This window comes from Balaenoptera physalus (genome assembly GCF_965194825.1).
Source record: "Balaenoptera physalus genome assembly, chromosome: 7".
NCBI classification, from domain to species: Eukaryota; Metazoa; Chordata; class Mammalia; order Artiodactyla; family Balaenopteridae; genus Balaenoptera; species Balaenoptera physalus.
In genome coordinates, this window is record NC_138886.1 from 2297569 (window position 1) to 2325423 (window position 27855).

Here is a 27855-nt window from a genome sequence, read left to right on the forward strand (position 1 = left end):
GATAAACTATTGGTGTCGTCCAGCTCCTCCGTCTCCAGATGGGCTGGGGATCTGGTGGGAAAATGCTTCTGTGCGGAGGCCCAGCAGGGACTCAGCAGGGGTGGAGCGGGGTTCACACCCAGAGCTCCGACCCTTTGGTGGTGCAGGATGAGTCCTTGGGGTCCCACTGGCCCGGGAGAGAGCTGGTGCTCGTCTGTCTGTCTTCTAGCCGGAGCCGCGTGGATGGCCAGGAGGCTCACGCAGAGCCAGGCCTGCCGTGGAGCCCCGTCACCCTAACTTTGCACCTGCTGGCTTTGTTCCCGTGCCCGCCGGGAACACGGTGCCCGCCCGAGCCGCCTGTCTCACCCCCTCCCCGTGACTAATCCCTGATCTTGGCGGGGGGTGGTGAAGGTCCAGAGTATCATGTGATCTCAAATGCTACACGCCTGCTTAGGCACCACAGACGAGGAAGTTTGGGCAACATTTTAAAGAATGAGGCGGTGCCCTGGGGGGCGAGGCCTTCGGAGCCTGGGCTGGGGTCTCCCCTGGCCCGTGCCCGCCTGTCTTCTGTGCAAGGCAGCATTACCTAAAGGCCTTTGGGATTGATCCTGTAGCCTGACACCCCTGGTGCCCCCCCCAACCATGGGAACACCGTCCTGCCAGGCTCTACCTGAGTCCCTGCCCGGGCTCCAGGAAGCGCACCTGCCACCCCAGGCTGAGGGACATCCCTGGGCTCTGTGTTGTCACTTGTGCCGAGGGTCTGCAGCTTCCGCAGCCCCAGAGGGCCTGCTCTGGTGGCCCATTATCCTTCCACATCTTTCCCCAGGCCCAGGACGGGGGCCTGTGGTGGCATCCTGCACTCATTCATGTATTCATTCGCTCGTTGGCTGATTCACTCACTCAGCCCTTTAGTTTGCTCCAGCTCTGTGCTGCCCTGGGGAACGGGCCCCAGCGGTGGGTTGGCAGGCAGTCCCTGCCCCATGGAGAACAGCTATTGTGGTGTCAGCTCCATGAGTGACGTGCCCTGTAACACCTCCACCCTGTGTACAGTCAAGGGGGGGTCTCCCGCAGCCTTCTGTAGCATCTTTCCTTCTTCGGCCCTGTTTGCAAGGCAACCCAGCCTCTGGGCAGCAGAGACAAGCACCCACCAGGACCAGGGGAGGGGAACTGGCTCCAGATTTCATACTCGTGCAGAGACACAGTCATTCCTTCCTAAGGAACAGAGTTCAGAGCAAAAACAGAGCCTGCTGCTGCAAGCTCTGGGCCAGCCTTTGTCACTATTTGAGGATTTGTGGGTATTTGAAGACGATATTGTGGATCCTGAGGATATTGGTGAAGTTCTTGGTTTCTCCAGAGAGAAGAGGAATTGGAGGAGGAAGAAAGAAGGGAGTCAGATTCCTGGAAGGAGGAAGCCAAGTTCAGAGCAGAAGGCAATCAGGGACAACTTCCTGGAGGTGGCAGCACAAGTCAAGTCCACTCTGCACAGAGAAGGACAGGAGTGAGCTGGGATGCAGAGAGGCTGACACATGAGGCTTGCGGAGCTGCGAGTCCCAAAGGGCCTGTGCCAAGGCTCTGTGTTGTGTGCGGGAGAAACCATGCAATTGGCTGGCTGCCCTGGGAGGGTTCAAATTCAGTTGGGGTCCACTCCAGGCTAAAGGACATTGTGGGTTTTGGAGCTTTGGAGACAGGGAAGCAGGCCTGTCACTCACACCCCTTTCTGCAAAGTTTGTTTCCCCCAAGAATTGTGCCCTGCCATCTACCCCTCGGCGAGGCATCGATCAAGAAGTCTGCTCCCCAGCAATGTACCCTGCTGTCTGGGGCCCCCAGAAGTCCACCTGCAGGCTGCCCCCACCCCCAGCAGTACACCCACTCCTTCTGGAGCAGCTGTGGCACCAGCTGGAGCGAGCCTGTGGGGAAATCGAGAGAAGACGAAAGTGGGAACAGCAGGCCATGGAGAGCGTGTTTAAACACAGGGACTATTTGGAGATCGTCTTTTATTTTTAGTTTGAAATCGGTCCACCCTCCAGTATTATATTATAGAAGCAGCTCCCTGGGCCTGCAGCAGTGAGGTCTCATGACTCGCTGGTCACCTTGGAAATAACCCCTCGGAGCCTCAGTCTGCCCGTCCACAGGCGGAGCAGCATGGGCCCAATCCATCAGCTCTGCGGGGACAGGCCCAGGCGGCCAGCCAGCCTGGTGGTCAGCGCAGTGCCTGGCTGGAGGGCGCCTGCAGGGACGAGCCCTTTCCGGACACCTCTCAGAGACTATTCAAGCGGCATGAAACCAGCCTGTCTGCTTCAATTCCCACTGATGATGTCCATGTGTCATTAGTGCCAATTAGGAGAAGCGAGGGCAGCAAAGCGTTTGGCCTGGGGCCCGGCCCGGTGGGAGGGTCACTGGGACAATTGAATTCCCCACCAGACAAATGTGATTACCGGCGGAGCCCGGGCCCACCCCCTGCGGGGCCAAGACATAAATGGCCAGGTGGGGCGGCCAAGCTCACCCAGCCATGCGGGTCCCCAGCCCCAGCGTGCGCGAGGCGGCCTCCATGTACGGCACAGCGGTGGCCGTCTTCCTGGTCATCCTGGTGGCCGCCCTGCAGGGCTCGGCTCCCCCCGAGAGCCCCTTCCCCTACCGCATCCCCCTGGACCCTGAAGGGATCCTGGAGCTGTCGTGGAACGTCAGCTACGTGCAGGAGACTGTCCACTTCCAGCTCCTGGTGCGGGAGCTCAAGGCCGGCGTCCTGTTCGGCATGTCGGACCGCGGCGAGTTGGAGAACGCTGACCTGGTCGTGCTCTGGACCGACGGGGACAGTGCCTACTTTGGGGTGAGTCTTCCCTCCGCAGTGCTCCTGAACTTGCCTTTTCCTCTACACTCACCGTGCTTAACCTGGCAAAGGAAGTCTCCCTCCTGCCTCTCTGGTCCCGTTCACTCTGAGCACCTCGTGTCCCAAGCTTGGGCATCTCGGGGCTGCTGATGTGAGGACAAAATGGGAAACAGATGACTTCCATGGTCCTTGACTGCACACCCCAAATGACAGAGCTCAGCGTGCCCAAGGAGCACAGCCGCACACGAAGGACACACTCGCCACATAAACACACGCCCTCCACTGCCCCCGCCCTTGGGAGGGCGGCCCCCACGTACCCACCCGCACGAAGAGCGCCCAGAGGTCACATGCGGCCAAGCACGGTGGCTGGCCTGCCCGCCCACTGCCAAGGGCGCGGTGCTTGCACACGTGGGTGACCTGAGCGGGTGCAGGCTCCCCGGCCCCCAACCCAGGCGTGGAACGAACCGCCCGTGGAGCTAAGCCAGGACGCTGAGGGCGTGCGCTTCACTCCACGCCTCAAATTCACCCCCATTCTTGCCAGAAAGGGCGAAGGAGGGGGGGAGGTCTCCCTTCAAAGGAGAGAGGTTTGGGGGCCCTCGACAAGCTGAAGGGAAGCCCTCTGGGTTGGGGGAGCCTAGCCGTCTCGCCCGGAGCCACCACCCTACATTCTTCCAGCCTGACCTCTCTGGGGACCAAACCCAACTCTCTCATGGAAACAGACGCAGGACGGTTAAAATAGTTTTTAAGTCAGGAGGCACTTTATCTGTGAGCAGAGTGGCTCTTACTTCAATTAAGTGTGGGAATCCAGCAGGAGCACCGAGCCAGGGTCAGGATAGGCCCCCGGGCCTCGCTTACCTCATCTGCAGAGTGGGTACGATAACCCCTCTCCACCTTCTTGGGATGTGTAAGTTCACACGAGCTGGTCTTTCTGGAACCCGGTGGTGCTCTGTCCAACCCCTGCCACAACTCTGCAGGCAGGAAGGAGCTCTGCCCACTTCCCAGGGGAGGGTGGGTGAGCCCGACCACCAGCCGGACGGGGTGGGGCCGCCTGGGCCCCGGGCTGTCCCACCTCTCCTACACCAGGATGCTCAGTGGCTACGGGTCACGGCCAAGAAAGACCTGGGCAGCGCAGTTCTGAGCCGGTCCCAGAGGAGCCGCCACGCCGGGAGCAGCTTCCCCGGCTGCCAAGAGAGCTGGGGTGACTTGGTCCTCCAGCACAGGCAGGATTAATTTGCACAACAAATTCCTATGCAAACAAATGTCAGACTTGTTTTTCCTCCTTTAGCAATATGTTCAACAATTACATTCTAGATTTCCAGCCGAGGGATCACAAGCTGACTTTCTGCTTCCGTTTACAATGAGTCCTTCTGCAAATCGGCAGTGGACCCCAGCACGAGCTTCACTGTGGTGTTTTTCTCTAGGGAAAATTTGGCAAAATCTTTTGCAGGTTTCTTTTTTGCTCAAGGAAATGAGGAAAACATGCTTTAGCCCTGAATGCAGGGTTTAAGAAAATCCTAAGGCCAAGGACTGGTGGTCCCGTGTTGTTCCTGAACTGGAATAGCGGCCTGCTTGTCGGGGGCAGGGTTTCCCTCACAGACTCCTTGCCGGGTGGACGTCTTTCCGTGCCCTGGCCTGGAGCCCTGGGGTGGCCGAGCCTTAGAGCCGGGTCCCAGGGAAACAGATAGGGGGAGAGGAGGGCAGGGTCTGGCCAGAACCACCACCCTCGGACATCCTGGGGAAATGCAGCGGGTCCGTTTCCTCCTGGGCCTCGGTTTACCCTCTCCGGGCAAGGCTAAGGCTAGGGCGAGGTGGGCAAGATGCTGGGGGTGCAGCGTTTCAGGCGGGCTCACTCTTGGGTGTGCAATTGGGGGTGGGCCCCCCAAACCCTCTCCGAGGCTCCGTGTGCTGTTAGGGTCCCTCCCTCCACAGACCAAAGGCGATTCTTTGTCTAAGGCTCCACATTCCCAATCATGGCACCTTCTTCGTGATACAGGTTCCTGGGTCCCACCCAGAGGTCTGGGAACCTGCACGGCTAACCAGCCCCAGTGAGTCCTGGCTGGCGTTTGAGGCCGTGTGTCAAGGGCACAGAGGAAGAGAGTGGGGTTGGAGGTCAACTCCACTGTCCCAGGCAGACACCGAGTGTGGGCGTGACCCCCACCTGGGGCAGAACCCCAGGAGCCCCAGGGAGAGGTGTGTCCAGGGGCTGCACTGTGGGCGGCCATCCCTGAACTCTGGCCCCACGGCTCGGCCCCTTTTGCTCTTGCCTCCGTAGGACGCCTGGAGTGACCAGAAGGGGCAGATCCACCTGGATGCCCAGCAGGATTACCAGCTGCTGCGGGCACAGAGGACCCGGGAAGGCCTATCCCTGCTGTTCAAGAGGCCCTTTGGCACCTGTGACCCCAAGGATTACCTCATCGAGGTGGGTGGCAGCCCGCTTGTCCAGGAGACCGTGGGCCGCGTGGAGCCCTCTCGCATCCCAGGGCAGTATCCCCGGGCCAGCCATGCACAGAGAGCGTGGATTCCAGAGGCGGCTGGGTGGGGACAAGGCAGGTCGGGAGAAACCAGCTCTGCCATCGGCGTCTGATCCGGCGAATAAGCAGCTCTTGGTTGACACATAGTTGACATGTTTCTAGATGTTGGTCTCGCCCCGAAGCTTTCAGACAGGGACCTGAGTGATCTCGCGCCTGACTAGTTCTCTCCTCCTGGTCCAGCATCTTCAGTAGAATTCTGGAAAGAGCCCAGGAGACTTGGTTTCCCAGACTGGCTCTGTGGCCAACGGGCTGTGAGGCTCAGGGTGGGTCCCCATCTCCTCTGGGCCTCAGTTTACCTGTCTGTAAAAGGAGAAAAGGGAATTAGATGATCTGTAAGGCTCGACCTGCTCTGTCTAGGAATTCACAGCCGCAACAGATCTAAAAATCCTTAGGCTTCTCACGTTGCTCCAAGACCCTTAGGGAAAAACAAACCAGTTATCTCCTGAAGACAAACTCCTTTCCACTTGCCAATGCACCTTGACACCCAAAGTCTGTGTTATCTTTATGGCGTGTCAGTGACATGGGCTGGCCCAGTGCTACACGAGGAAACTGAGGCCAGACAGGGGAGGACTTGCCCAGGGACACACGGCACAGAGGGGACAGAGCTGGAGCCAGAAGAAGGGTCCTTCCAGAAGGAGGTCTGAGTCCTCCCCGTCCTGGCTCACCTTCCCCATGGACAAGGGCAAGGGCAGGCAGAGGACCCTCTCCCAGAACTTTGCACGGCGTCTGGTGCCAACGTGTGCTCAGCTCAGAGCCTCCAGCCTGGGCGTGGGGAAGCCTTCTGCCTGGACCTCTGAGACACCTGTGCAGAGAACAGCCCTGTCCCCAGTGACCCTGGGGGTGGTGGAGGGAACACACGTCCCAGGTGAGCCAGCCGGCCTGGGTCACAGCGACCCAGCAATGGTTAGTTGAATGGATGCTAAGCAAATGTAGATAGAAAGCATTTAGGAAGACAACATGCATTAATGGCTGGTGCAAACCGTGGGCTCTGGGGGTGGTCGGCCTTGGATTTAATCCCAGCCAGGTCCACGCAGAGCCTCAAAGCTCCCCTCCTTCAGAGAGGTGAGAACCGGGCATGTCACCGGCCAGGCGAGGGTGGGTAGGGACCTGGCGTCTCCCCGGTTACCAGGAGCCCAGCTCTGGGGGTGTGAGTGGGCGAGCGCGGGGCCCTGTCTCGCCTGCAGGACGGCACCGTCCACTTGGTGTACGGGATCCTGGAGGAGCCGTTCCAGTCACTGGAGGCCATCAACGTCTCCAGCCTGCAGACGGGGCTGCAGAGGGTGCAGCTGCTGAAGCCCAACATCTCCATCCCGGCCCTGCCCTCGGACATGCGCACCATGGAGATCCGCGCCCCAGACGTCCTGGTCCCTGGCCAGGAAACCACGTACTGGTGCTACATCACCGAGCTCCCGGACGGCTTCTCTCGGCACCACATCGTCATGGTACGTGGGCCCAGTCCTCGTCCCAGCTCTGCCTCCCCCCTGGGGCCTCAGAGGTGTCCGGCCCTGGGGAGCTGTCCACGGTCCTGCTTGGACCAGTGACCTCTGTGGCATGGACCCCAGGCAGGCAGGGTCTGAACTTCCTGCAGCCACAAGTGTGCTCTGACCCCCCCGTCACCCTGCTCACTCCCCACCCTCCCAGGGCTGCTGCTGCACCCCAGTTTCCCAGCCTGGATCAAAGGCAACTGATGTCTTGATTTTTGCATCTTCTCCTGGGACTGGAACGGCTGTCTAGCTATTTATCTGTCCGTCAGGACACCGTCCTCCTTCATGAAATAACAACTCAACTCAGAGCTCAATTGCTCTAAACACCTTCCTGGAGATATAACAGTAACGACAGTAGCTGTTGAATGTCCCCTCTTTGCCTGGCCCTGGGGAAAGGGGAGGTGGTTTACCCCCTCCATCACCACAATACTACACACATAGTGCTAGATATTATCACTCTTATTTCCATTCGCGGACGTACAGCCCAGAGAGGTAGTGTGAGTTCCCAAAGTCACACAGCAGGAAGTGGTGGGCCTGACTCACGGCTGCACCTGCCCCCCAGGCTCAGCCTTGCCTTGGGCAGTCTCCGTGTGTCTGTGCAGCCACTGCCACGTTCACACGAGGACTGCTGCCTTCCTGTCCCCCAACCGCCTCATCGGGAAATGACTTGCCTGGGTCCCCTTCCCTTTGCTCCTGAGCTCACCGTGAGCTTCTGGCAGATTCTGCCTGGTTCCGGGGTGGTGGCTCCACCCCCAAAACCCTGAGTCCCAGAAGCACCCCTGGAAATCCCCTGGCTCAACCCTCCCATTTTACAGAGGGGCAAGCAGAGGCCCACGGAAGGGAGCTGCTGGATCAGAGCCCCACCAGTGGGGGTGAGCAGGTGGGTGGGCGGGGTCTGCTGGCCCAGGCTCAGGGGGTGCTCCACTCCCACAGTACGAGCCCATCGTCACCGAGGGCAACGAGGCCCTGGTGCACCACATGGAGGTCTTCCAGTGCGCAGCCGAGTTCGAGAGCTTCCCCCACTTCAGCGGGCCCTGCGACTCCAAGATGAAGCCGGAGCGGCTCAACTACTGTCGCCACGTGCTGGCTGCCTGGGCCCTGGGCGCCAAGGTGCGTGCCCTTCCCAGCATCTCCCCAGGGGGCTCCCACTTATGCATGAGAGCCTCCAAGAAGGAGGGAGCCTGTGAGGCCCCCAGGGCAACCCAGGCCCCGAATAACCCCGTCTCCCCACCACCTGTACATTGTTGGAGTCCCATGGCTCTTTTGAGCCACGAACGCCTTCTCCAGCCTCCGTTACTTCCCTGTAAAAATGCAAGAGCCCCACGACCTAACATTCCTCGTGGACATTGCTCTCATTTCCCCGATCAAGTTCCGCTGGACTTGGAGGGGTCTGTGCACAGTGTGGTCCCGGGGCTGGCCTCCCTGGGCTGCGTCCAGGGTCTTCCAGCAGCTTCCTCCACCAGCTCAGAGGAGGGGCTTGGGCGGTGGGCTCGCCTGGGGGCATGAGCTCTCCCCGCTCCGTGACCCCGAGTCTAATAGGAACATTGCATGGGCTGGTAATGAGCTGCCCGTCAGGGGGAGAGTCCTAATCCGGCTGCCCCACCAACACCACTCTCTGCAGCTCAGGCCCCAGCACATGGGTGGGTATGCCCTGACCACCCCGGGACCCCTCTCTTGACACCCCAGTCTGTCTGCCTGGCCTGACCCCGCCCTCCCTGCTCCCTGCAGGCCTTTTACTACCCAGAGGAAGCCGGCCTTGCTTTCGGGGGCCCTGGGTCCTCCAGATTTCTCCGCCTGGAAGTTCACTACCACAACCCGCTGATGATAAAAGGTAGGGAGCTCCGAGGTGTGCTTCCAGCCTTACCGTCCACCCCTCAGGAACCCTGGGCGCGGCCATACCCAGTTAGGAAGATAGCCGGGCTGGCGGGGCTTAGCACCGCATCCCTCTCCCCACAGGTCTAGCCTCCTTGTCACGTGGCCCACCGCGGCCTGTGTCCCTCTCGTGTCTCTTGTTCACTGCCCGTCTGCCGGGCCTGCGGGGGGCTCCCCAGGCAGAGTCTCATCGGCTGGCTCATCCGCACAGTGGGGGCCCAGCACCTTCACCCCTCCCCCTTCATAAACATCAGCTGCCATCAACACGACGCTGTCCCAGGTACCACCTGGGAAAGGCAGGTAGAGGTTTCCTGTGTGCCTATTTTGCAGAAGAGCAAATTAAGGCCAGTGATAAAGGGATGCCTCCAGGGCCATGAAGCGAGTAGGAATTTAGAGCCAGGAGGTCTGGTCTGACCCGTCTCCGTGGCCTCGGTGGTGCAGCCGTGCTATGGCCGAGCCCACACTTGAACCTGGCAAGCTTGGTCTGATTCTGAAGCTGTAAGGAATCATTTAGATGTCGGGTCCATCTGAGTAAACACAGCTCACCCCTCCTCCCACACCCTTTCCTCATTGGCACCCGGCAGAGCAGAGGGCTAGCATCAGGGTGTGCCAACCAACGGGGTCACAGACAATGGAGGGAGGTCACAGGCTGGAGTGGTCCCATGTGCCGTCTCCCCTGAAAATCTAACTTCTGTGAGGCTGCTCAGACCAGGAGATGCCCCCCCATCCCTGACTTCCCCTCCCCAAAGGGGTGACTCTCCAGCACCCATGAGAGGTGGCTCTGCCGTCCGCAGAACAGGCTGGGCCAGGACAGGGCACCTGGCAGGATGGCAGGATGCAGGCCACTCCAGAGCCAACATGATCCCTGCCTAGAACCCAGCCTCCCATGGTTTGACCACTGGGAGGCACGGCCCCAGGACTGTCCTCAGGGCAAGGGGAGTGCCTGGCTCACTGGGGGGCGTTTCTGGCTATGAACTTCCCTCCTGCTTCTCAAAACCTGTCACAACAGAGCAAATGCATGCCTGGAGTGTGAATGCGTCAATGGGATTTTATTTCCATGTGTTCTGTGTCAGGGTGGCAAACAGGTTCTGCTCACTGGGCTCCCCTGACTGACCCTCAGCTGCAGCTCCAGCTCCCTGCTGGAAAGGCAGCTGAAGGCCGTGCTGGGATTGATTAGCGATGTCTGCCCTGGGCGCTGGAGGGGTGGCTCTTGTTTGTTTCGTGCTGTTGAATTTATACTAGGTAAACAGAAATCCACAAGACCCCCTTGTGTGAGATGCAGGATCATGTCTCATTCCCCAATGTACCACACCAGACCTTAGGTCCAGAAAGGTGCAAAGGTTTTTAGGAGGGAGACACAAGCGAAGTGCAAGAAAGTATGAAAGGAAGAGTCCACACAGCCTGGGCGGCATCATGGCGGCTTGTGACCTGGGCCTCGGAGGACCAGGAGCATTTTCACAGGGGACGCTGACAGGTGCTTCATTCCAGATGGAGGGATAGACTGTGCTGTTCACAGACATGGAGGTGGGAAAGGGAGACAGGCGGTCCAGCCTGGCTGCAATGTAGGGGATGGGAAAGCGAGGTGGGGGCAGGGACTGCTGGATCATGCTGTGCCTGAAGGTGGAGCAACCAGGGTCAGTCTTTAGGATGATGATGCCAGTTGATACTGTATCAGAAACTGAAAACATTTTCCTCTCTCTGTTTCACCAGCATCTTCTGCCATATACTGCCACACAGCCCTCTTCCTCTCACTCACTCTCTCTTTTTTTAAATGACATTTTTCATTTGTGTAAGTGAGGGGCAGAAATAGTCTGAGAGATTAGACATCAGCTCCAGGCCAGGTCCCAGCCTGTGTCTCCCTAGCTGCGTGACCCTGGGTGGGTGACCCCTACCCCTGTCCGTGCTTCCTGACCTCCCTCAGCTGTCCTGAGGCTGGGAAAGCTCGTGCATGTAACGCTCCCAACTGGATGTGGGCACCGGGGTGTGCTCAACCAATAGCTGCCAGCGACTTCTTCCTGGCTGCATAACTAATACTTTCTGCCACCGCTGGAATTATCTACAGCGCATACAGAGAGGAGCATAAGTCAGCTTGGGCCTTTAGCATGATACGGGATTTATTGCTCATTTAAAACCTGAAAGCAAATGGATTTTTGAAAACTCCTTAAGCATCAGGGAAGTCTGTCTCCTCCAGATTATCTGCTTGTATTGATGGATATTTTGCCAAATACAAGGATGCTCCTGTCACTTTGCAAATCTGGAGATGGGTCTCTTTTCTATAAATATCAAAATTCAACAATTATTTCACTATTTAATCCCCATCTGAATTTTAACCAATTGCATCTCCCTTTTTATTATTATCCTCTGATGTAATCAGCCCAGAGATACAGAGGCTGAGCTTGGACATTGCCGGAGGAGAGTGGGGCAGGGAGGGAGGGAGGCAGAGGCAAGACGGTGTGTTCTCAGCTCCACCTCAGAGCAGCTGAGCAGGGAGACGGCCCTGCCCCCAGAGGTGCCCTGGGCTGGGGTCCCAGCTCGGCCACTTCCCAGCCCTGCGATCTTGAGCAGGGTCTTCAGCTCAGGCTCCGAGCCTCAGTTTCCCCGTCTATAATCGCGGGAGGAGGATTCTTCAGTTACACGGGCTCCCCCGCCCAGCTCCCAGCTCTCCTGCCCATTCCGAGGGGGTGGGCCATGTCCAGCCCCTACTCCTCCCCCATGGGACCAGCCCCGAAATGCTCAGGGCCTCGCTGACCGATTCTGGGCAGGGAAGGGGATACTCGAGACCTGTGGGTGCCGGCATCTCCAGACCTCCGTCCGTCAGCTTTGTATGACCACTGGGAGGCTGCCCAGGGAGCCTTGTACTCTCCAATTTGTCGACTACAAGAAGACCTGACAGGTGTGGCTGGAACATGATGGGCAGAGCACCAAAGTCTTCTTTGGAAGAGGTCCTTGACTTCGAGCCCAGAGAGGGACAGCAACTTGCCTGAGAACACACAGCACACTGTTGAGCAGATGGGACCCAGGACGGTGTGTGAGCCGGAGGACTACACCCTTAGTGCTGACTCTGCTCCAGGGGTCCACGCTCCTGCTCAGGTTTCTCCTGCGATGTCCTCCCAGCATACGCAGCCCCTGGGTCAACCCTTCAGGACAGGAATCAAAGGAGGAAGGAGGGAGAGAGGCCACAAGAAGGATGTGCCTTAAACGCTTCTTGCTGACTTCACCACGCAGACTCACGCTCACCTGCCCGACGGGGCCGAGGCTCTTCTGTGAGAGCGGCCATGACCTGCTCTCTGCCCAAACCTCACCGACAGGTCGTCCTGCTGGCCAGTTCCAGCTCAGAGCCCTTTGAACCAGCAGGAAGAACGTCAAAGCACTTCCCAAGCCCTCTGAGGTGTTGGCGAGCTTCCTAAACCCACTGCAGGCATCTCACCCGACCCGGTTCAACAGCACGGCATTCGGTTTTCTTTCGTTGCCTTAATCAAGTCTTTCGGAAGCATTCACCTCGTTTTCACAGAAACAATGGCTCTTGCTTTGCACGTGGGAATTGCACGGGTGAATTGGTCCTTGTGGTAACCATGGCGTCCGCCTGGGGTAAACAGGTGTGGGAACAAAGGCAGGTGGGAGCAGGTGTGGGTGACTGGCGCCTCCTGGTTGCGGGTGGCTAGGGGTGGTCTGTGTGCCAGGTGGGGGTCGGGGCGAGGGGCTCCGCTCACCTCCGTCCCTCCTCCTCCCAGGCCGGCGCGACTCCTCGGGCATCCGCCTGTACTACACGGCCACGCTGCGGCGCTTCGATGCGGGCATCATGGAGCTGGGCCTGGTGTACACGCCTGTGATGGCCATCCCCCCGCGGGAGACGGCCTTCGTCCTCACCGGCTACTGCACGGACAAGTGCACCCAGCTGGTGAGTGGGCCGGACATGGGGCTGGGCCTGGCACCGCCCTGCTTCCCCTGCTGAGGCCCCGAGGGTGGGGGCCAAGGTCGGTGGCTTGTGGCTTTGCTCTCCCCACCCTGCAGCTCCACCAGCCCCCTGCCCCTCACCTCCTCTGGATGCCAAGGAGCCTTCCCACTGGCCGGCGTGCGTCTGCACCTGCCTCTCCAGTAATACCTGGCTCCCATTTAGTCCACACCTGAGCCAGTGTTTAAAATACGTGCTCATCCTATGAATGAGATAGACACGCATTCACCATGAGAAATGCAGGCAGTGCAGCTAACACCCCTTGGTCCCAGCAGCCTCTCCTCCTCCCCGAGATAGCCAGTTGCTGGATCTCTTGTGCCCCTCCGGACTTCTTCCCTACCTGTTTCTACAAGCCCTTACATGCGGCGTGTTTAAAAACAAACTGAATAGTGAACGTTTGTCCGTGACTTGCCCTTTAACCGACGCACAGCACGGATTCAGTGGGGACTTCACTGGCGCTGGACCAGGTGAGGCCAGCGAAGTGCCTGGGGCGCAGCACACAAGGGAACACTGGTCCCCAGGGCCACCGTGCGAGGACAGGTGTGGCACAGGTAACGCTTAGACTCGGGAGCAGACGGGGGCACCGAGCTTCGGGAGGAGCGGAAGTGAGTCCCCCAGTTCTGGGCCCTCGGTTCTCCCCGGCCTGTGCTGAACTGTCCCCTCGTCACCAGTATCCAGGCTGCCGTCAACTTTCCACTGACAGGAAGAAGCCCGCAGGGAAATTCTGTGCCCACGGGAAATGTGTATCAGGTGTATTCTAGAGGTGGAATTGCCACGCACAAGGATGTGAGCTTTAATTTGAATAAATCTGGCAAAACGCCCCCCAGAAAGCCCATTCTGGGGCTTCTTCCCCCCACAGTACCAGAGGGTGCCTGGTGCCCCAGACTTACTGACCCACCATATTATCAATGCTTAAAATATTTTCTCAGTCACCTGGGAGAAAAACATCACTGTTGTTCAATTTGAATTTCCCCATTTGTAGAAGTTGAGGATGTTTGCATCTGTTTCTTGGCCATTTGCCCTTCCTTTCTGCGAATATCTGTTCATAACGTATCCAGAGTTTCTAGTGGGTTGTCTGTCTTACTATTGGTAGAAACCAGTAGTAAAAGAAACCAAAAGTTCTTTCTATATGGTGGGTGTTACGGCATGGTCTGTTGGGAATGCTGCAAACACTCTCTCCCATGTGGTACCTTCGCTTCTCACAATGACCTGCAAGGTAAGTGTTAGCGTCCCCACTTCACAGATGAGGAGACTGAGGCTTTCTGGGGCCACAGTGCCTCCAGTTGCAGAGTGAGGAGTCAAACATGGGTCTCTCTGACTTCACACAGCAGCCTGCTTTGTGATGCGGTTTATATGCGGATTTGTCTTCCCAGTGAATTGATTCCCTGGGATTTGTTCTTCCCGGGAGCTCCCTGAGCCTCCAAGTCTTAGGCAAGCAAAGTGCCCTCGAGCTGAAGGGACAGAGCTGTCAGACTGCACTGGCCTCATCTGCGTCCACGGTGGGTCAGCTCTTATCTGAGACCAGGGGTGACAAATCGTAACCACACCAGCATCTGACACTTTCCCGTGTCCCCAGAACGTGGTGACACCTTGCCGTGTGAAAGTCTCTGTGGCCTGAGCCTGGAGCTGGGGCTGCAGACTCACCGGCAAAGAGGGGCCCCAGGCCCAGTGACTGACCTTTGCCAGGGGTACACGGGTCACACTGACCCGCTGACCTTTAGAATGCCTCTCACCAGCCTGGGAACGCAGACCTGCCTTCTCTCACCAGAGTCTCTAAATACTTTCCAGCACAAAATAAAACTAACTCAGTTTTCTTGTTCCCCTTTAAATGGTACATTCTTTGTGAAAATCGCATTTCTGTGGACTCTCATGGAAGGGCCTCCGGCAGAGTGAGGGTCTCACCTCCGTTAGCAGACCTCCGAGGGGCGTAATTTCTGCAGTCAGAAGTCTGGCCTGGTCTAGGTATCCTCACTGAAGACAAGCCAAGAAGAAGTACAGTGTTTTGGACCATAGGCCCCAGGACAGCAATCCCCCTGCACCTGTCACACACCCACGACTCTGGGCCAGTGGTCAGCCTCTGGGGACCAGACAGGAGAAACCCAGGCCCCCATTGGTCAGCAGGGGCTCCCAGGCCTGGCCCCAGTTGTCACAAATGTGGCCACAAGGTTTCCCAATCCTCAAATCATTGTGAGGGGGCCAGAAGGTATCCATAATGACGAGGGCAGGGGACGGTAGCTGGAGGAGAACAAGATAGAAGCACAAATGTGAAATCGGGTGACCTGCAGAAGTGCAGCAGCCTGGGGTCACTCAGTGACGGGGCGAGGGCACCAGGACCTCCCTGAGCAGCCGATGGGGTGGACAAACACGGCGGTGTGTGGTCAGGGAGATGACCGCGTCGAGGAGAAAAAGCTTGACGTGTGTAATCCGTTTTCGGAAACGTTCTGTCTAAATCAAGTGAACGTTAACGCAGGGGAACCATCTGGAAAATTGCCGTCTGCCCTGGTGGTGATGTGAGGGCTGGCCTGTTTCCTCCGTGCTGCCCGCCTGCAGCTTCAGTGGTCAGCACCACGGCTGTAGTACCAGGTGATGGTGAGAGCACGGAACAGCTGCCTGGCCGCCATGCGGATGAAGGGAGGTCACGCCGAGGGCAGCTGGGGACCTGCCAGTGCTGGAGGCTGGCAGAGGCTGGGCACGACGGCCCGGCACTGCTGTCCCACGTCGTCCGCCAGACGTGAGGACCCTCGAGTCTGTGGAATAAAGGCAGAATGAACCGACCAGCCTTCGGGGGCTCAGGAGAGGACCCAAAGGGAAGCCGTCGGCAGCCGGACGAGCCTCACTCTTCTCTCCAGTTGCAGCGCGCGGGCTTAGTTGCTCCGCGGCATGTGGGATCTTAGTCCCCCAACCAGAGATCAAACCTGCGTCCCCTGCCTTGGAAGGCGGATTCTGAACCACTGGACCAGCAGGGACGTCCCTCTACTGAGTTTTCTGAGGGGGGGTTTCACCGATCCGGGAGAAGGAAGGGCCTGGGTGATGCAAATGGTCCAGGGAAGTAAACTCACATGGCCGTTCCGTGGCCCTGGGGGTGCGGACAACCACGTGGCCAGGCCCTGACCGCCCCCATCCCCGCAGGCTCTGCCTCCTTCCGGAATCCACATCTTCGCCTCTCAACTCCACACGCACCTGACGGGCAGGAAGGTGGTCACGGTGCTGGCCCGGGACGGCCGCGAGAAGGAGGTTGTGAACAGGGACGACCACTACAGCCCTCACTTCCAGGTAGGGACCGCCACCCCGCACCCCTTCCCCGCCCCGCCCTGCCCTGCTGGCCCGCGCAGGGCATGGCTGTGGGCTGTCCGACCCTCTCTCTCCCGACGGCCATAGAAACGCCCCCATTCAGGGCTCCCTCTCCTGGGTCAGGCCCAGACACCCGAGGAGCACACAGAGCCAGCCGGTTCCTCTTGCAGATTTCATCTGGGGGGGTACTCTGGTGGGGGATTCTGGCGTGTGGCCGACTGCGGGATCTGGGGGACCCTGGCAGCTTGATGGTAACATCCATCTTAGATGACCACCTTCTTGTCCTAATCTGTTCCTGACCAGAAGCCAAACTTAGCCAGTCCTGGCTTCCCAGAGAGGGGTCGGGGGGCTGTGTCTGCAGTACTCTGAAGTCTCCCCCTCCCCCCTGCTCTGCCCCTCCCCCCTCTTCTCCTCCCCTCCCCCCGCCCCCACTCTGCCCACCCCAGGAGATCCGCATGTTGAAGAAGGTCGTGTCCGTCCACCCGGTGAGTGCCCGGTTAGGGACGGGGGGCCAGGAAGCGATGGGGGAGGGCAGAGGCCGTGGAAGGCCTTCCGGAGCCAGGTCCATGCAGGGCAGGGGCTGGGGCTGCCCCACCGTGAGACTCGCCGGGACCGCACGGAGGGGCTGCAGAGGGGCCGGGACCAGACAGCACTTGGGGTGACAGGCGTCCTCCCGCCTGATCAGCCGACCGCAGACCCGAGAGCTTTAGGGAGAGATGAGGGCATGGGGGTCACTGTGGGTCCACCCAGCCACCGGCTGGCTCTGGCCCATGTAGGAAGGGGCCACAGAGGCCGACGAGTAATCACCCCCTGGGGACACTCAGAGAGTGACCCTCATGTGTGGGGACCCAGGGCCCACTGCCGGGTTGCTCAGTAGTGGATTGACTACCGCGGTCAGGCACCAGGTGGGACGGGCCCAGCGCACCTGGTACCCGACGCGGACAGGTGCTGATGGGCATCTGTCGGCTTGGTTCTCCAGGGAGACGTGCTCATTACTTCCTGCACATACAACACGGGAGACAGGAAGCTGGCCACCGTGGTAAGTCACCTGACTTCTTGCCACCTGCTGCAGAGCACGTGGACAAGCCTTATCTCCTCTAGACCAGAGGCTGCCCCTCCCCCATTCATTCAATCAACCAGTGGCTCTCAGGGTGTGGTCCCCAGACCAGCAACATCAGCATCCCCTGGGACCTTGATGGTAAACTCATCGGTTCCTCCCCAGACCTGTCGAGCTGGAGCCGGAATTCGGGTGGTGACACCGGCGACCCGTGGTTTAACAAGCTCTCTGGGTTCTTTTGATGGCTGCCCTAGGTAGAGCGCCACGGCAATTAATACCAACACTAGAGCTGGCACTGGGGAGCGGCCACGGGCGTGAGGTTGCCCCCTGCCCCCAAGGAGACAGGCCTGCCACACCTGCCACCAGCGACAAGCAGAGTTGGGATAAAACTAAAGACGCGCTGGAGGTGTTGGGAGCAGGGCCAAGAGAGGCGATTGTCAGACAGAGACCAAGGAGGGGGAGAGGCGGGGAGGGCCAGGCAGAGGGGAGGCGGGCAGGCAGGCAGAGGACAAAGGTTATTCTCACACCTTTGGTAACAAACCTGCAGCTGCTTTTCTAACAAACTGTTAATCAGCAAAAATGAAGGGGCTACAGGAACATTCATTGTTACGCTGTCCCCTTTTGGGCTTCACGCTAAGACAATCCTGTGTAAGTGTACAGTTGACTCTGCTCCGGGGGGCTGGGACGCGGGTTCAGGGCAGCCCAGGAGGAGGATCTGTCCAGGGGGCGACTGTCCTCAAGGCTAGGTGTGCGGGCAGCGCCAACAGATAGGTGGTCACGTGACGAATCGAACAGCTGGTGCACCTCTGAGAACAAAGGGCGACCCTGTTAACAATTATGCCGGGTCAACAGGCACAGACCAAGACCGCCCGAGCGCGCTGACCACTTGCTGACGGCGTCTCTGACTGTCTCGTTAGTCAGCGTAGGTCCCAGGAATCGTCCCGGGAATCACGAGGTTCCCAGCGGACCAGACCTGGGGTTGCATCCCAGCCTGCGCTGCCCCCTCCCCTACCCAGGAGCTCTGGTCTGCACCCGGCACTGCTCTGTCTTTTCATTCAGCTGACGTTTATTGAACGTCTACTCTCTGTCCCATTTCATTTCCTTTAAAACAGCTTTATTGAGATATAATTCACATACTGTATAATTCACCCACTTCAAGTGTGCAATTCAATGACATTTAGAATATTCGCTACGTGCAACCGTCACCGCAGTCAATTTTAGAACATTTCCTGCCCCCAAAAGAAACCCCAAATCCTTCAGCCCCATCCCCTCAGCCCCAAGCAATACTGATCTACTTTCTGTCTCTATGGATTTACCAATTCTGGACTTTCAGATCAACGGAATGATATAATCTGTGCCCTTTTGTGACGGGCTTTTTTCACTCAGCATCATGTTTTCAAGGTTCACCCAAGCTGTAGTGTGAATCGGTGCCTCATTCCTCTTTCTGGCTGAATAAGACTCCATCGTGTGGATGGACCACATTTGTTTGCCATTCACGTGTGGATGGACACTGGGGTGTTTCCACCTCTTATTTAGGGTTCACACCAGTCTCCAAGGTAGGAATCCTTGTCTCTGTTTTCATGGGTGAGAAACTGAGGCTGAGAGAGGGAAGACACTTGCTGAAAGTCACACACCTGACAACTAGGGCTGAACAGGCATTTAGCCCCGGGCTGTGTGCCTGCAAATTTCCTGCCACGTGACCCCTCCCTCCATCTGGATTTAAGGTGACAACTGCTCTGGGTCTATGGTCACAAACTTGGTGGGGGGGTGGGCAGGAGAGCTTTGCAGGCACGCAGCCCTGCCCTAAACCCCAGCACCTTCTTTATGAGAGTGCAAGGGGGGGCTCAGTACATAACAACAGCCGCTAACGTGGAGCGCCTCCTCCTAACCCTAACCCTTCTCCACGCGGAGGACTTGCTATAATGACTCAGCCTGTCTGTGCGTAGGAACGCTTGAAGCTTGGCCAGGACCCTCTGAGGCAGCTGTCCCAGGAAACAGTGAGATGGAACAACTGGGGGCACCCAGCTGGCAGGGAGCAGGGCTGGTCCAGGCACCAACCTTGCACGTGCTGCCTCTCGGTAGGGAGCAGTTTATGAGATGAACAACGCCCCAGGCAGGCCCGCAGCATCTCCTACTCTGTGGGCGAGGCCACTGGGGCTGAGGGTGGGAGATGACGTCAGGCACCTGCCTGGCATCCAGCCAGTGAACAGTGAAGGGGAGCCCCCCCCAGGCCAAGCCCTGCTCCGTGCTGCTTCTGCGAGGGCCATGCTCCCTGCCCCACCCGACCTCATCCAGGAGAAATGGTGTCACGTCCCGGGATGTTCTGGCCACGTGAGCGCTCCTGACAGCTTCAGGCCACCGCCCCACACCCTCCTCGGGGAGGTGGCCACGTCACCAGGCGGGATGACAGCGGAGGGCAGCAGGGCCTTCCCACACTCTGACGGCCCTGGGCCTGAAATGTGATTTCCATCCCAGGGTGGAGACAAAGGGAGGGCTTCCTGAGCAGAGCCCCCAGAGGGTCGGGACTCTCTCTTTTGATGTCTGAGACATCAGTAGGAGGTACAGGAATCTGTGGAATTCCAGGAGGGAGGTTATCTCCGTGATCTGAGGCCAGGACAGGAGGGGTGACGAAAGCTCTGGTTGCCGGGGGCCTTGGGAAATGGGGGGTCAGAACCAGGGAACAATACAGGTGAAAACCCTCCCCAGAGGTGCCACTCAGGAGCCGGGCAGCTGCTCCTGGGGAATTTCATTTTTAAACAGTCATCCTTGAGCAGAGCTGCCCGGGCTCCTTATCCACTGCCTGGCGTGAGCCCTCAGCTGGGCTTTTTACAGTGCTTTTGTTCTGCCATAAAGAAGCAGATGCCTTTCTCCCCTCAAACTTTCCCACCAGCCAGATAAAACCCCCCAGGCCCACTCCATTGTTCACAAAGAGCTGGGACCCTGGGCAAGGCAAAGGTGGGCCGGGGCCATGCACCCAAACCTGCCCCTGCCCTGCTGGGGTCTGAGCCTCTGCCAAACGGACCTCTGCTCCCTCCAGCCTGGCCCCTCTGCTGCCAGGCTCCTCCTCTTCCTGGGTCTGGGCTCCATGTTCAGCGGCTCTGAGAGCAGGGACCTGGCCAGGGGCTTAGAGCTGGTGGTACTCTGCTCCCTCCCAGGATGACAAAGCCACAGGTTTCCCTGGGTGGCTTGTGACAGCCTCTAGTCACCGGCTCCTCTTCTGGAGCCCCTGCTCCTCCCAGAGCTGAGTTCTGGAAATGACGGGTGGCCATGCGGGGTCTGCTGTGAGGGGAGGCCTCCCCTGCTGTCCTCAGTCCCCAGGTTCACACCGCAGACTGAGGGGACAGCTCCCCAGCCAAGGTCAGGAGCCTGAATCCACTCAGGCCTTGCCCTTTACCCTCCCTGGGACTCAGTTTCTGCATCCATAAAATGGGTACACTAATACCCTTCTCTGCTGCCTCCATTGTAGTTTGATTCCTAACAACACTTACCACCACCCGAGACGAACGTACTGGCTGACTTGTTTGCTATTGGTCTCGCCTGCAAAGGCTGGGAATTCCAAGAGGGCAGGGACTTTGCTCACTCAGAACACGATCTGGTACCGCATGATGAGGGAACGAATGAATGCATGAATGCAGTGAATATATGAGATGTTGAGCGGCAGCGTCCAGGAGTAAAGCGCCAGTGCTGACGGGCATCTTCTCTGTCCCGCAGGGGGGCTTTGGGATCCTGGAGGAGATGTGCGTGAACTATGTGCACTACTATCCCCTGACGCAGCTGGAGCTCTGCAAGAGTGCCGTGGACCCTGGCTTCCTGCAGAAGTATTTCCACCTTGTGAACAGGTGATGGCTCCAGGGGAGCATGTCTGCTGTGCCTTCCATCCCTGGGCATGGCAGGGGAACCCCAACCCAGAACCCCCCAGGCCCTGTTAGGCAGCTGGGCGAAAGTGAGGAATCCAGGAGCAGGGGGAGCACAAATGTGGCAACCATGTCTCCACTCCCCCTTGAGGTGTCTGTGGCAGGCATCACTAATCGATCCCCGCACTTGTTTCCTACTGAGTCTGGACTTGGCCTGAGAAGCCCCCTCCACCCAGCCCTGGAGCAGCCATTCCCAACTGATCCAAGCTGGCAGAAGAGATGAACCTATTAGCCATCGCCAGCAGGGAGTCAGGGCCAAGGCAGTATGTTAGGAGGCTGGTGGCCTGAGGGCTACTCTGGGGACCCCACCCATCTACAGGGAGGCGTCACTTGCCCTGCTGGGCTCCCCTCCCCTCTGCCATACCCCACTCTGGGCTGTTTCTTCCCCCCACAAGGTTCAACAGCGAGGAAGTCTGCACCTGCCCTCAAGCCTCTGTCCCTGAGCAGTTTGCCTCTGTGCCCTGGAACTCCTTCAACCGCCAAGTGCTCAAGGCTCTGTACAGCTTTGCCCCCATCTCCATGCACTGCAACAAGTCCTCGGCTGTCCGCTTCCAGGTATGCCTGCCGTGTGTGTGTGTGTGTGTGTGTGTGTGTGTGTGTGTGTGCGCTAGGGGCACGCCAGCCGCCACCCTTGGAAACGCCGTCGCCCCTTCCCAACCCCCAGCAGCAAGTTCTGCGGCTGCCCACCCCTTTGTGCCCCAGGCCCCTCAGGGGACCCCGGCCTGGGTGACAGGGCTGCACCCCAAGGAGCTGGCAAGACGCACTCACACGAAACAGTTGAGTAATCTGGTGGTGACAGACGGGCCCAGACAGACAGCTGACGATCTGCAGAGGGAGAAACTGACAGCCACCCCAGAAGGGCGCTACCCACTCTCTGATGCCGTCACATCACGGGACTAATCTTGGTGGTATGAGCAGGCCGCCAGCAAACTCCCCCAGAGCCTAAAAATAAAGTGCTTAGGGAGGGGCAGGTGAGAAACCAAACAGTCTGAAACTGCAGGCTGGTTTCTCTCCTTATCTGAGACCCACTGGGATTCAAAGGCATCTCATTTATTCCCCGGGCCAGCCGCCTGTCTGAGGCCAGGGCTGGTGCTGAGTTAGGCGTGGAAGGCTCTGCAGCCTGCAGATCTGGAAGGCAGGTTTTCTGGAGGCATTTGGGAGCTGGATTAATTGCTAAATCAAACATTCCCAGCACCAAGGGCGGGGCTCACAATGGCGCGTCAGAGAGTCGTTTGGGGCAGACGTCTGATGCGGTTAAAATGTGCCCTTTGATGCAGCCTTGTCATGGCGGGGGACGAGGGGGATCGCTAAAAACTCAGCCTGTGCCCAGGGCTTCTGATTGCTTCTCTGAATGAAGTGAGGGGCGGCCAAGGAGGCAGATGGGGGACTAGGATGACTTCCAGGTGAGGACCCCCAAGTAGCAATGGGGGGTTGGTTTGGGACAAGGTGAGTTTAAGGGCAAGAGATCATTGGGAAGAGTGCCTGGGGAGGTGGCCTCCGCTTCACCCCTCCAGCCTCAGTTTACCTCCTGGTCCCTTTTTTGCAGGGTGAGTGGAATCTGCAGCCCCTTCCCGAGATCATCTCCAAGCTGGAAGAGCCCACCCGTCACTGCCCAGCCAGCCAGGGTCAGAGCCCCGCCGGCCCCACCATGGTCAGCATCGGCAGGGGCAAAGGTTGAGCGGGTGTGGTCTCCTCGCTCCCCCCTCCACGCCGTCCCTGTGGGCTCACGCCAGCCCTGCGCACCCCCCTACTCTACGAAGACCCCCATGGAGCAGCTCTGTGTGCCCAGGATGAGGGGCTGGACCAAGCCACTGCTTGAGACTAGGGTCCATTCCAGCATTCTCCCCCGGGGGAGCCCCTGCATGGCTGAGAGGGTCCCGTGACAGCTCCCTGTTGACCCACCGAGGACTGCGTGGGCCGAGACCCTTGCGCACCCTTTTGACGCAGCGTAAGGATAACCTCCCTCGGAGGTCTAGAGTCCAGTGCCCCGAAAGCCCTGCCACCTCGCTGGGAGGGGTCAGCCTCCTGGGACACGAGCCATGCCTGGCCGCATCACCCGAGCTGGCCCCGCGTCCCCAGCCCCGGCTGATGGCGATCTGTGTGGGCACGTGACGGGTGAGAGTGCTGTTTCAACGTGTCCCTGCAGACTGGCTCACGTGTCGCAGTGGACGTCTTCCCGGCCGACAGAGGCAGGACAAGCCATTTAGCTAGTCAGAGACTTGCCTGGGGAAACTGCTCCATTGCAGGGTAAAGAGATATTTTCCCCCACCTAAAGAGAAGCCCTAACAGCAACTCCGACCACCACCAAAAGATGCGACAGCAAAGATCCAGGCGAGGAGCTGGGAGCCGGCCCCTTGGGAAACGGAACTAATAGCCCGGCTCGCTTCTCTCTGCGGTGGGACAGGTGGGATGGAGCAAGCGGGCCCTGGAATCAGACCTGTGTTAGAAGTCCAGCCCCACCTCCCTGACCCTCGGTCTCCTCATCTGTAAAACGGGGCCAGTGCCGTGCGGGTTACTGAGACAATAAAACTCATGCGCAGGGCGGCACCCAGCGACGGCTAATGCAGGGTGGTGCTGCCTGGCCAGGCACCCTGTCCCGGGCGGAGCAGAACATGCCTCGCGCCTCCTGGGTCAGTCTTCACGTTCCTCCCTCTTAGCTGCCTCTGTTGAAGGCCAAGTTCAGCTCTTGGGGGGTTTCTGCCAGGAGTGACAGATTCAACTCTGTCCAGCCAGTTCAGCAAAACGCTGTACAGCCTCTAGGGGAGAGAGAGGGTGATGGATAGGCCTCCGAGTCCCCCCCCTCAGCCCCGCCTTACACCCCAACAGCCGTCCGCTAAGCGCTGCCTCTCCTCCTGCCAGCCACTTCATTACAGACGGGACGAACGGGCCCAGGCACCCTGCACTGCATCGTATAAATCATGGCTTCCTGAGCCATAAGTCACAGGTCGTGATGGCTGTGAAACGCCAGGCCTGACAGAGGCTGCAGGGCGGCCAGCCCTCTGTCATCTCTAGAGCCCCGGACGACAGCGGGGAGAGAGGCCCCTCCCCTCAGGGCACAGCCCTTGGGAGGGCAGCTGGAGCTCGCCCAGCCTCTGGCCCTGGTCTTCTGGCCCCAAAAGACCCCTTCCCTCTGATCATGCCCACCTGCCAGCCCAGACAGGGGTCCCAGTCAGCCCAGAGCTGTGGGAGAGGGTTCGAGGTTGACCCCCGGGCCTCACACCCACCAAGCCCCTCCTGGCCGCCATTGCTTTGTTCCCCAAACACACGGGACACACTTGGGGCACCCCAGCCTCACCAAGGAGGGAGCTGAGGTTCACAGAGGAGAAGCCCCTTCTCACCCGGGGCCCCTGGAGGATTAGTGGAGATGAGGAATCACACCCAGTTCCAGAACCTTCCGCCACCCACCCTGACACCCTCTCCCCTTCACTCACTGTCGCTCTCAGGCTGCTCACTCTTTTCCTCGTGGGCAGCCTGCGGTTCTCCCCCTATCCCGCCCAGATTATCGCACCCGTGTCACTGATAAGAGTACGTACCCTGGTTCTGTGCTAACCCTCCCACGAACCCACGACGGACTGTTTCTGCTCCCACGGAGAGATGGGGAAACTCAGAGATCTAAAGCTAGGTGCTGAGGTCACCCAGAGTGAGCACAGGGCCAGCAAGTGACCCCGGGCTCGTGTGACTGCAAAGCCTGGGCTCGCAACCTCCATTTCCTTGCTTAGGACCCAGGCACTGTCCCTGGGCCTCGTGGGGACTAAGCAAGGACAGCTGGGGGAAATGTTTACTACCTGAAAATAGCCGGTCAGGGCGAGGCACTACCTTGGCCAGGTCCCTCTGGGCACTGCCCAGGATCGCCCATCTTCTGAAGGACTGGGGCAGTGGAAGGAGGGTGGTGAGGGTCCAGCAGCCTGGGTTCCCATTCCTCCCTCTGCTGTGTGGCCCTGGCCAATTTACTTTCCTTCTCTGGGCCTCCATCTTCCCGTCTGCCCATGGAGAAGGTTCCCCAGCCTCGTGGGGGCAAGAGCTGCTCGGTTGACATGCCCAGAGTCCCAGGCTGAGGTGTGCCCACACATGCTCAGTGTTGAGAGGGCCTGGGGATGGGTGGTGGGGGCCGTTCCCAGGCTGCAGGCTCCAACGGGAGCAGGTGTGCCTGCCTGAGCCGGTCCCAGGATGCTCCAGGGCTATATTGCCTGGTGGCCATTAGGCTCATGTGGCTGTTTAAGCTTAATTTTAAATGAATTAAAATGATATAAGATAAAACATTTGGGTTCTCAGTCACACCGGCCACATTTCAAACACTCAATAGCCACGTGTGGCCATGGCTACTGTATGCGCAGCCCGGGTATAGAGCATTTTCATCAACGTGGAAAGTTCCACTGGGCTGCGCTGCACCACGGCCGGGTCCCAGACAGCACCAGCTTAGCTGAGCTGCCTGGGGTGGGAGCCACGTGCATCCTCACATCCCAGCCTCCCTCTTGACGGGCCCAGTGTCCCGGCTCTGGACAGAGCAGCTGGACCACCGCAGGGGTGCAGGAATTGTCCACGGAGGCGTTTTGGGCAGGACCAGTCTCCCAGGCTAAGGATGGTCCCTCCTGCTTCAGAAGGTCCAGCCCCTTAGCCCCAGTGCAAAGCATCAGCAGCTTCCTCCATTATGACCACTGACAGGCCTCCAAAAGCCCAGTGGGGACAGGCTCAGGACGGAGATGCTTCAATTCCCCCAACTGTCAAAGGCTCTCTCAGTCCCCGGCCCCCGGCCACCCATCCTGTGGTGCAGATGGAGAAACAGAGCCCAGGGGTTGCTGGGGGCTCCTACTGTTCTCTGCTCCATTGCAGCGAAAAACAAAGCTTCTCATTATTGCAAAGAACCCCCGTTGCGTCCCCCTCTGACCCTTCCAAAATGCCCTGAAAACCATGCAGGGTCTCCCGGGGACACGCACGGCTCTATTTTCTCCCGTCTGTCTAGCCCCCCCCACCCTCACCCACCCTCAAGCATACACTCCACATTTCCCTGCATTTTCAAGAGGTTCTTGGATGGAAGGCAGCCCACTGTGTCCCATGAATCCCCGGCCAGAAACTTCTGTGTTTGTGGCAGATTCCTAATAAGGACTTGGGGAGCCTTCAGTGGAAGATTCTAGACTAGATCCCAGGAAGCCCTCCCCCTGTGTTGACATCATGGCCCAGGAGGCCTTTGCCTCTGTGTGGGGACCCTCGCCCTCTGTCCCCTCCCCGGTCAGAAACCAAAGCTTTGCCCTGGGCTTCCATCCTGCCCCTTCCTCCTCTGGAAGTGAGAGGAGGGGGAGGGGGAGGGCAGGAGGGGGGAGGCTAGAGGAGACAGTTATTTAGGGCCCACGGAGGCAGTTGCTAGGAGATGCCTGGAGAGCTCACGGGGGAGGGGAGGAGCGGCCCAGGCAGAGCCCCGTGTGGGCAGCCAAGGGGAAGTCACCCACAGGCCCGGCCTGGCCCACGGACCCCTAGGTCCAGCGTTTCGGGGGTTAGCGTGTTTGCAGCGGCGGCCTCGGGCGATGAGCCTTTAAACTGGGGAGACCGAAGAATAAAGCTGAGAGGGAACGAAGGCAGAACCAGAACCGGCTCATGCAGGGGGTGTCCTGAGGCCTTCCAGCACTGCCACGGGCCCCTGAGCCCCTGGAGTGGCTGTCAGGTGAGGAACATCGGCAGGCCGCCTGAAAGGCCGCCTGGCACCCCTGGCGACTGCACCCAGCCCCGTGGCCATGCTCGGCGAGGCCCCTCCTGGCCACAGCGTCCACGCCTCTCCAAGGCCCACTGGCTGCCCCATTGTCTCCCGCTCGTGTAGTGGGGCAAGGACCGTGGGAGGAGTGAGGGTCTTGCCAGGGTCCCAGGGATTCCGCCTGGTGGACCCTCTTCAAGCTCACTCTGCGTGACCCTGAGCCAGATGGCTCAGTGCCTTCCTCTCCAGCAGTGACCTGGGCAGGTCGTTCTGGCCGCCCAAGGGAAGCGCTTTGTCCCACGGGGTGGGGATGAGCTGGGCACTCGGCCCATCCAGGCCAGATGGTGCTTCTGTCGGGCAGGGAGGGTCCCCGGCAGGCAGAAGCTCCACTAGGGTGTCCTCAAGTGGAGGCAGAGTGAGGGAGCCCAGGGGCTGTGCCCCCACTGCCCCCTTGCAGGTGGGGTGGCTGAAGCCCAGATGGGTAAACACTCCCCAGGCCACGTGGCAGGCCAGGCTCACCCCAGGACCTCAGCACGTGATGGGCTTACCGTCCACAATCACTCAAATCTATCCCCAGCTCCTCTCCGTTGCCGAATGCTTTTGTTGCCCCTCTTACCAGCTATTCTGGAGGGAGGTGGGCCCCATGCCAGCTCCGTGTATGTGAGGTGCCTGGGAATCGAGTGGGCTGCGAGTTGCCTGGGGATTCCACTGCCAGGGCCCTTGGTCCTCACTGAGGAGAGGGGCGCCTTGTTCCCGCCAGCCACACAGAGACCAGAGGCGGGGTGCCAGCGGCTCTGATGCAAATGCCCTTGCTGGGTGCAGGGGTCTGGGCCCCCTGTGGTCCCTAACCACCTGCCAGGCTGACAGACAGGAGCTAGTGAGAGAGTCGGGGCCTTCACCGTCCTGGGCCCCTGCAGGAGGCTCAGAGCTCCCGGGACGGCTGGAGCCGCACGCAGGTTGAGTCTGAGGCCACGGGGGCTGGGGGGTTGGGCACCCTTCTCCTGTGTCTTGATATGCAGCCAAGCTCAGTACTCAGAGCCACAGTGAGGACCACAGTGCTCGTTCTGTCCAGAAAAGCCTTCCAAAATAGATGCAACAGGGTGTGTCCGGAATGGGATTAGGAAGGACGGGCTGAGGTCACTGGCTCGGAGGGGAGGGTGGTGTGTTCTAGCCCTAAGCGACCAGGCAGCCTGCTGAGGGCCAGGCCGTGGCCTAGACCTTCCTGAGCTGCAGGATCACGGAGGTGAGCTGGGGGGCGGCCCATG

At 59.3% G+C, this 27855-nt stretch overlaps 1 protein-coding gene across 1 annotated transcript; it reads left to right on the top strand.

Annotated features, from left to right (window-relative positions):
* Positions 1 to 335: 335 nt before the first annotated feature.
* Positions 336 to 25898, top strand: DBH (dopamine beta-hydroxylase). The gene is made up of 12 exons (XM_082470380.1): positions 336 to 2806; positions 5079 to 5225; positions 6522 to 6779; positions 7755 to 7931; positions 8550 to 8652; positions 12425 to 12591; positions 15775 to 15918; positions 16383 to 16421; positions 16916 to 16975; positions 20705 to 20832; positions 21303 to 21462; positions 22454 to 25898. The coding sequence occupies exons 1-12, from the start codon at positions 2456 to 2458 to the stop codon at positions 22583 to 22585; spliced, it is 1866 nt and encodes a 621-aa protein (XP_082326506.1). The 5' UTR covers positions 336 to 2455; the 3' UTR covers positions 22586 to 25898.
* The last annotated feature ends 1957 nt before the right edge of the window (positions 25899 to 27855 follow it).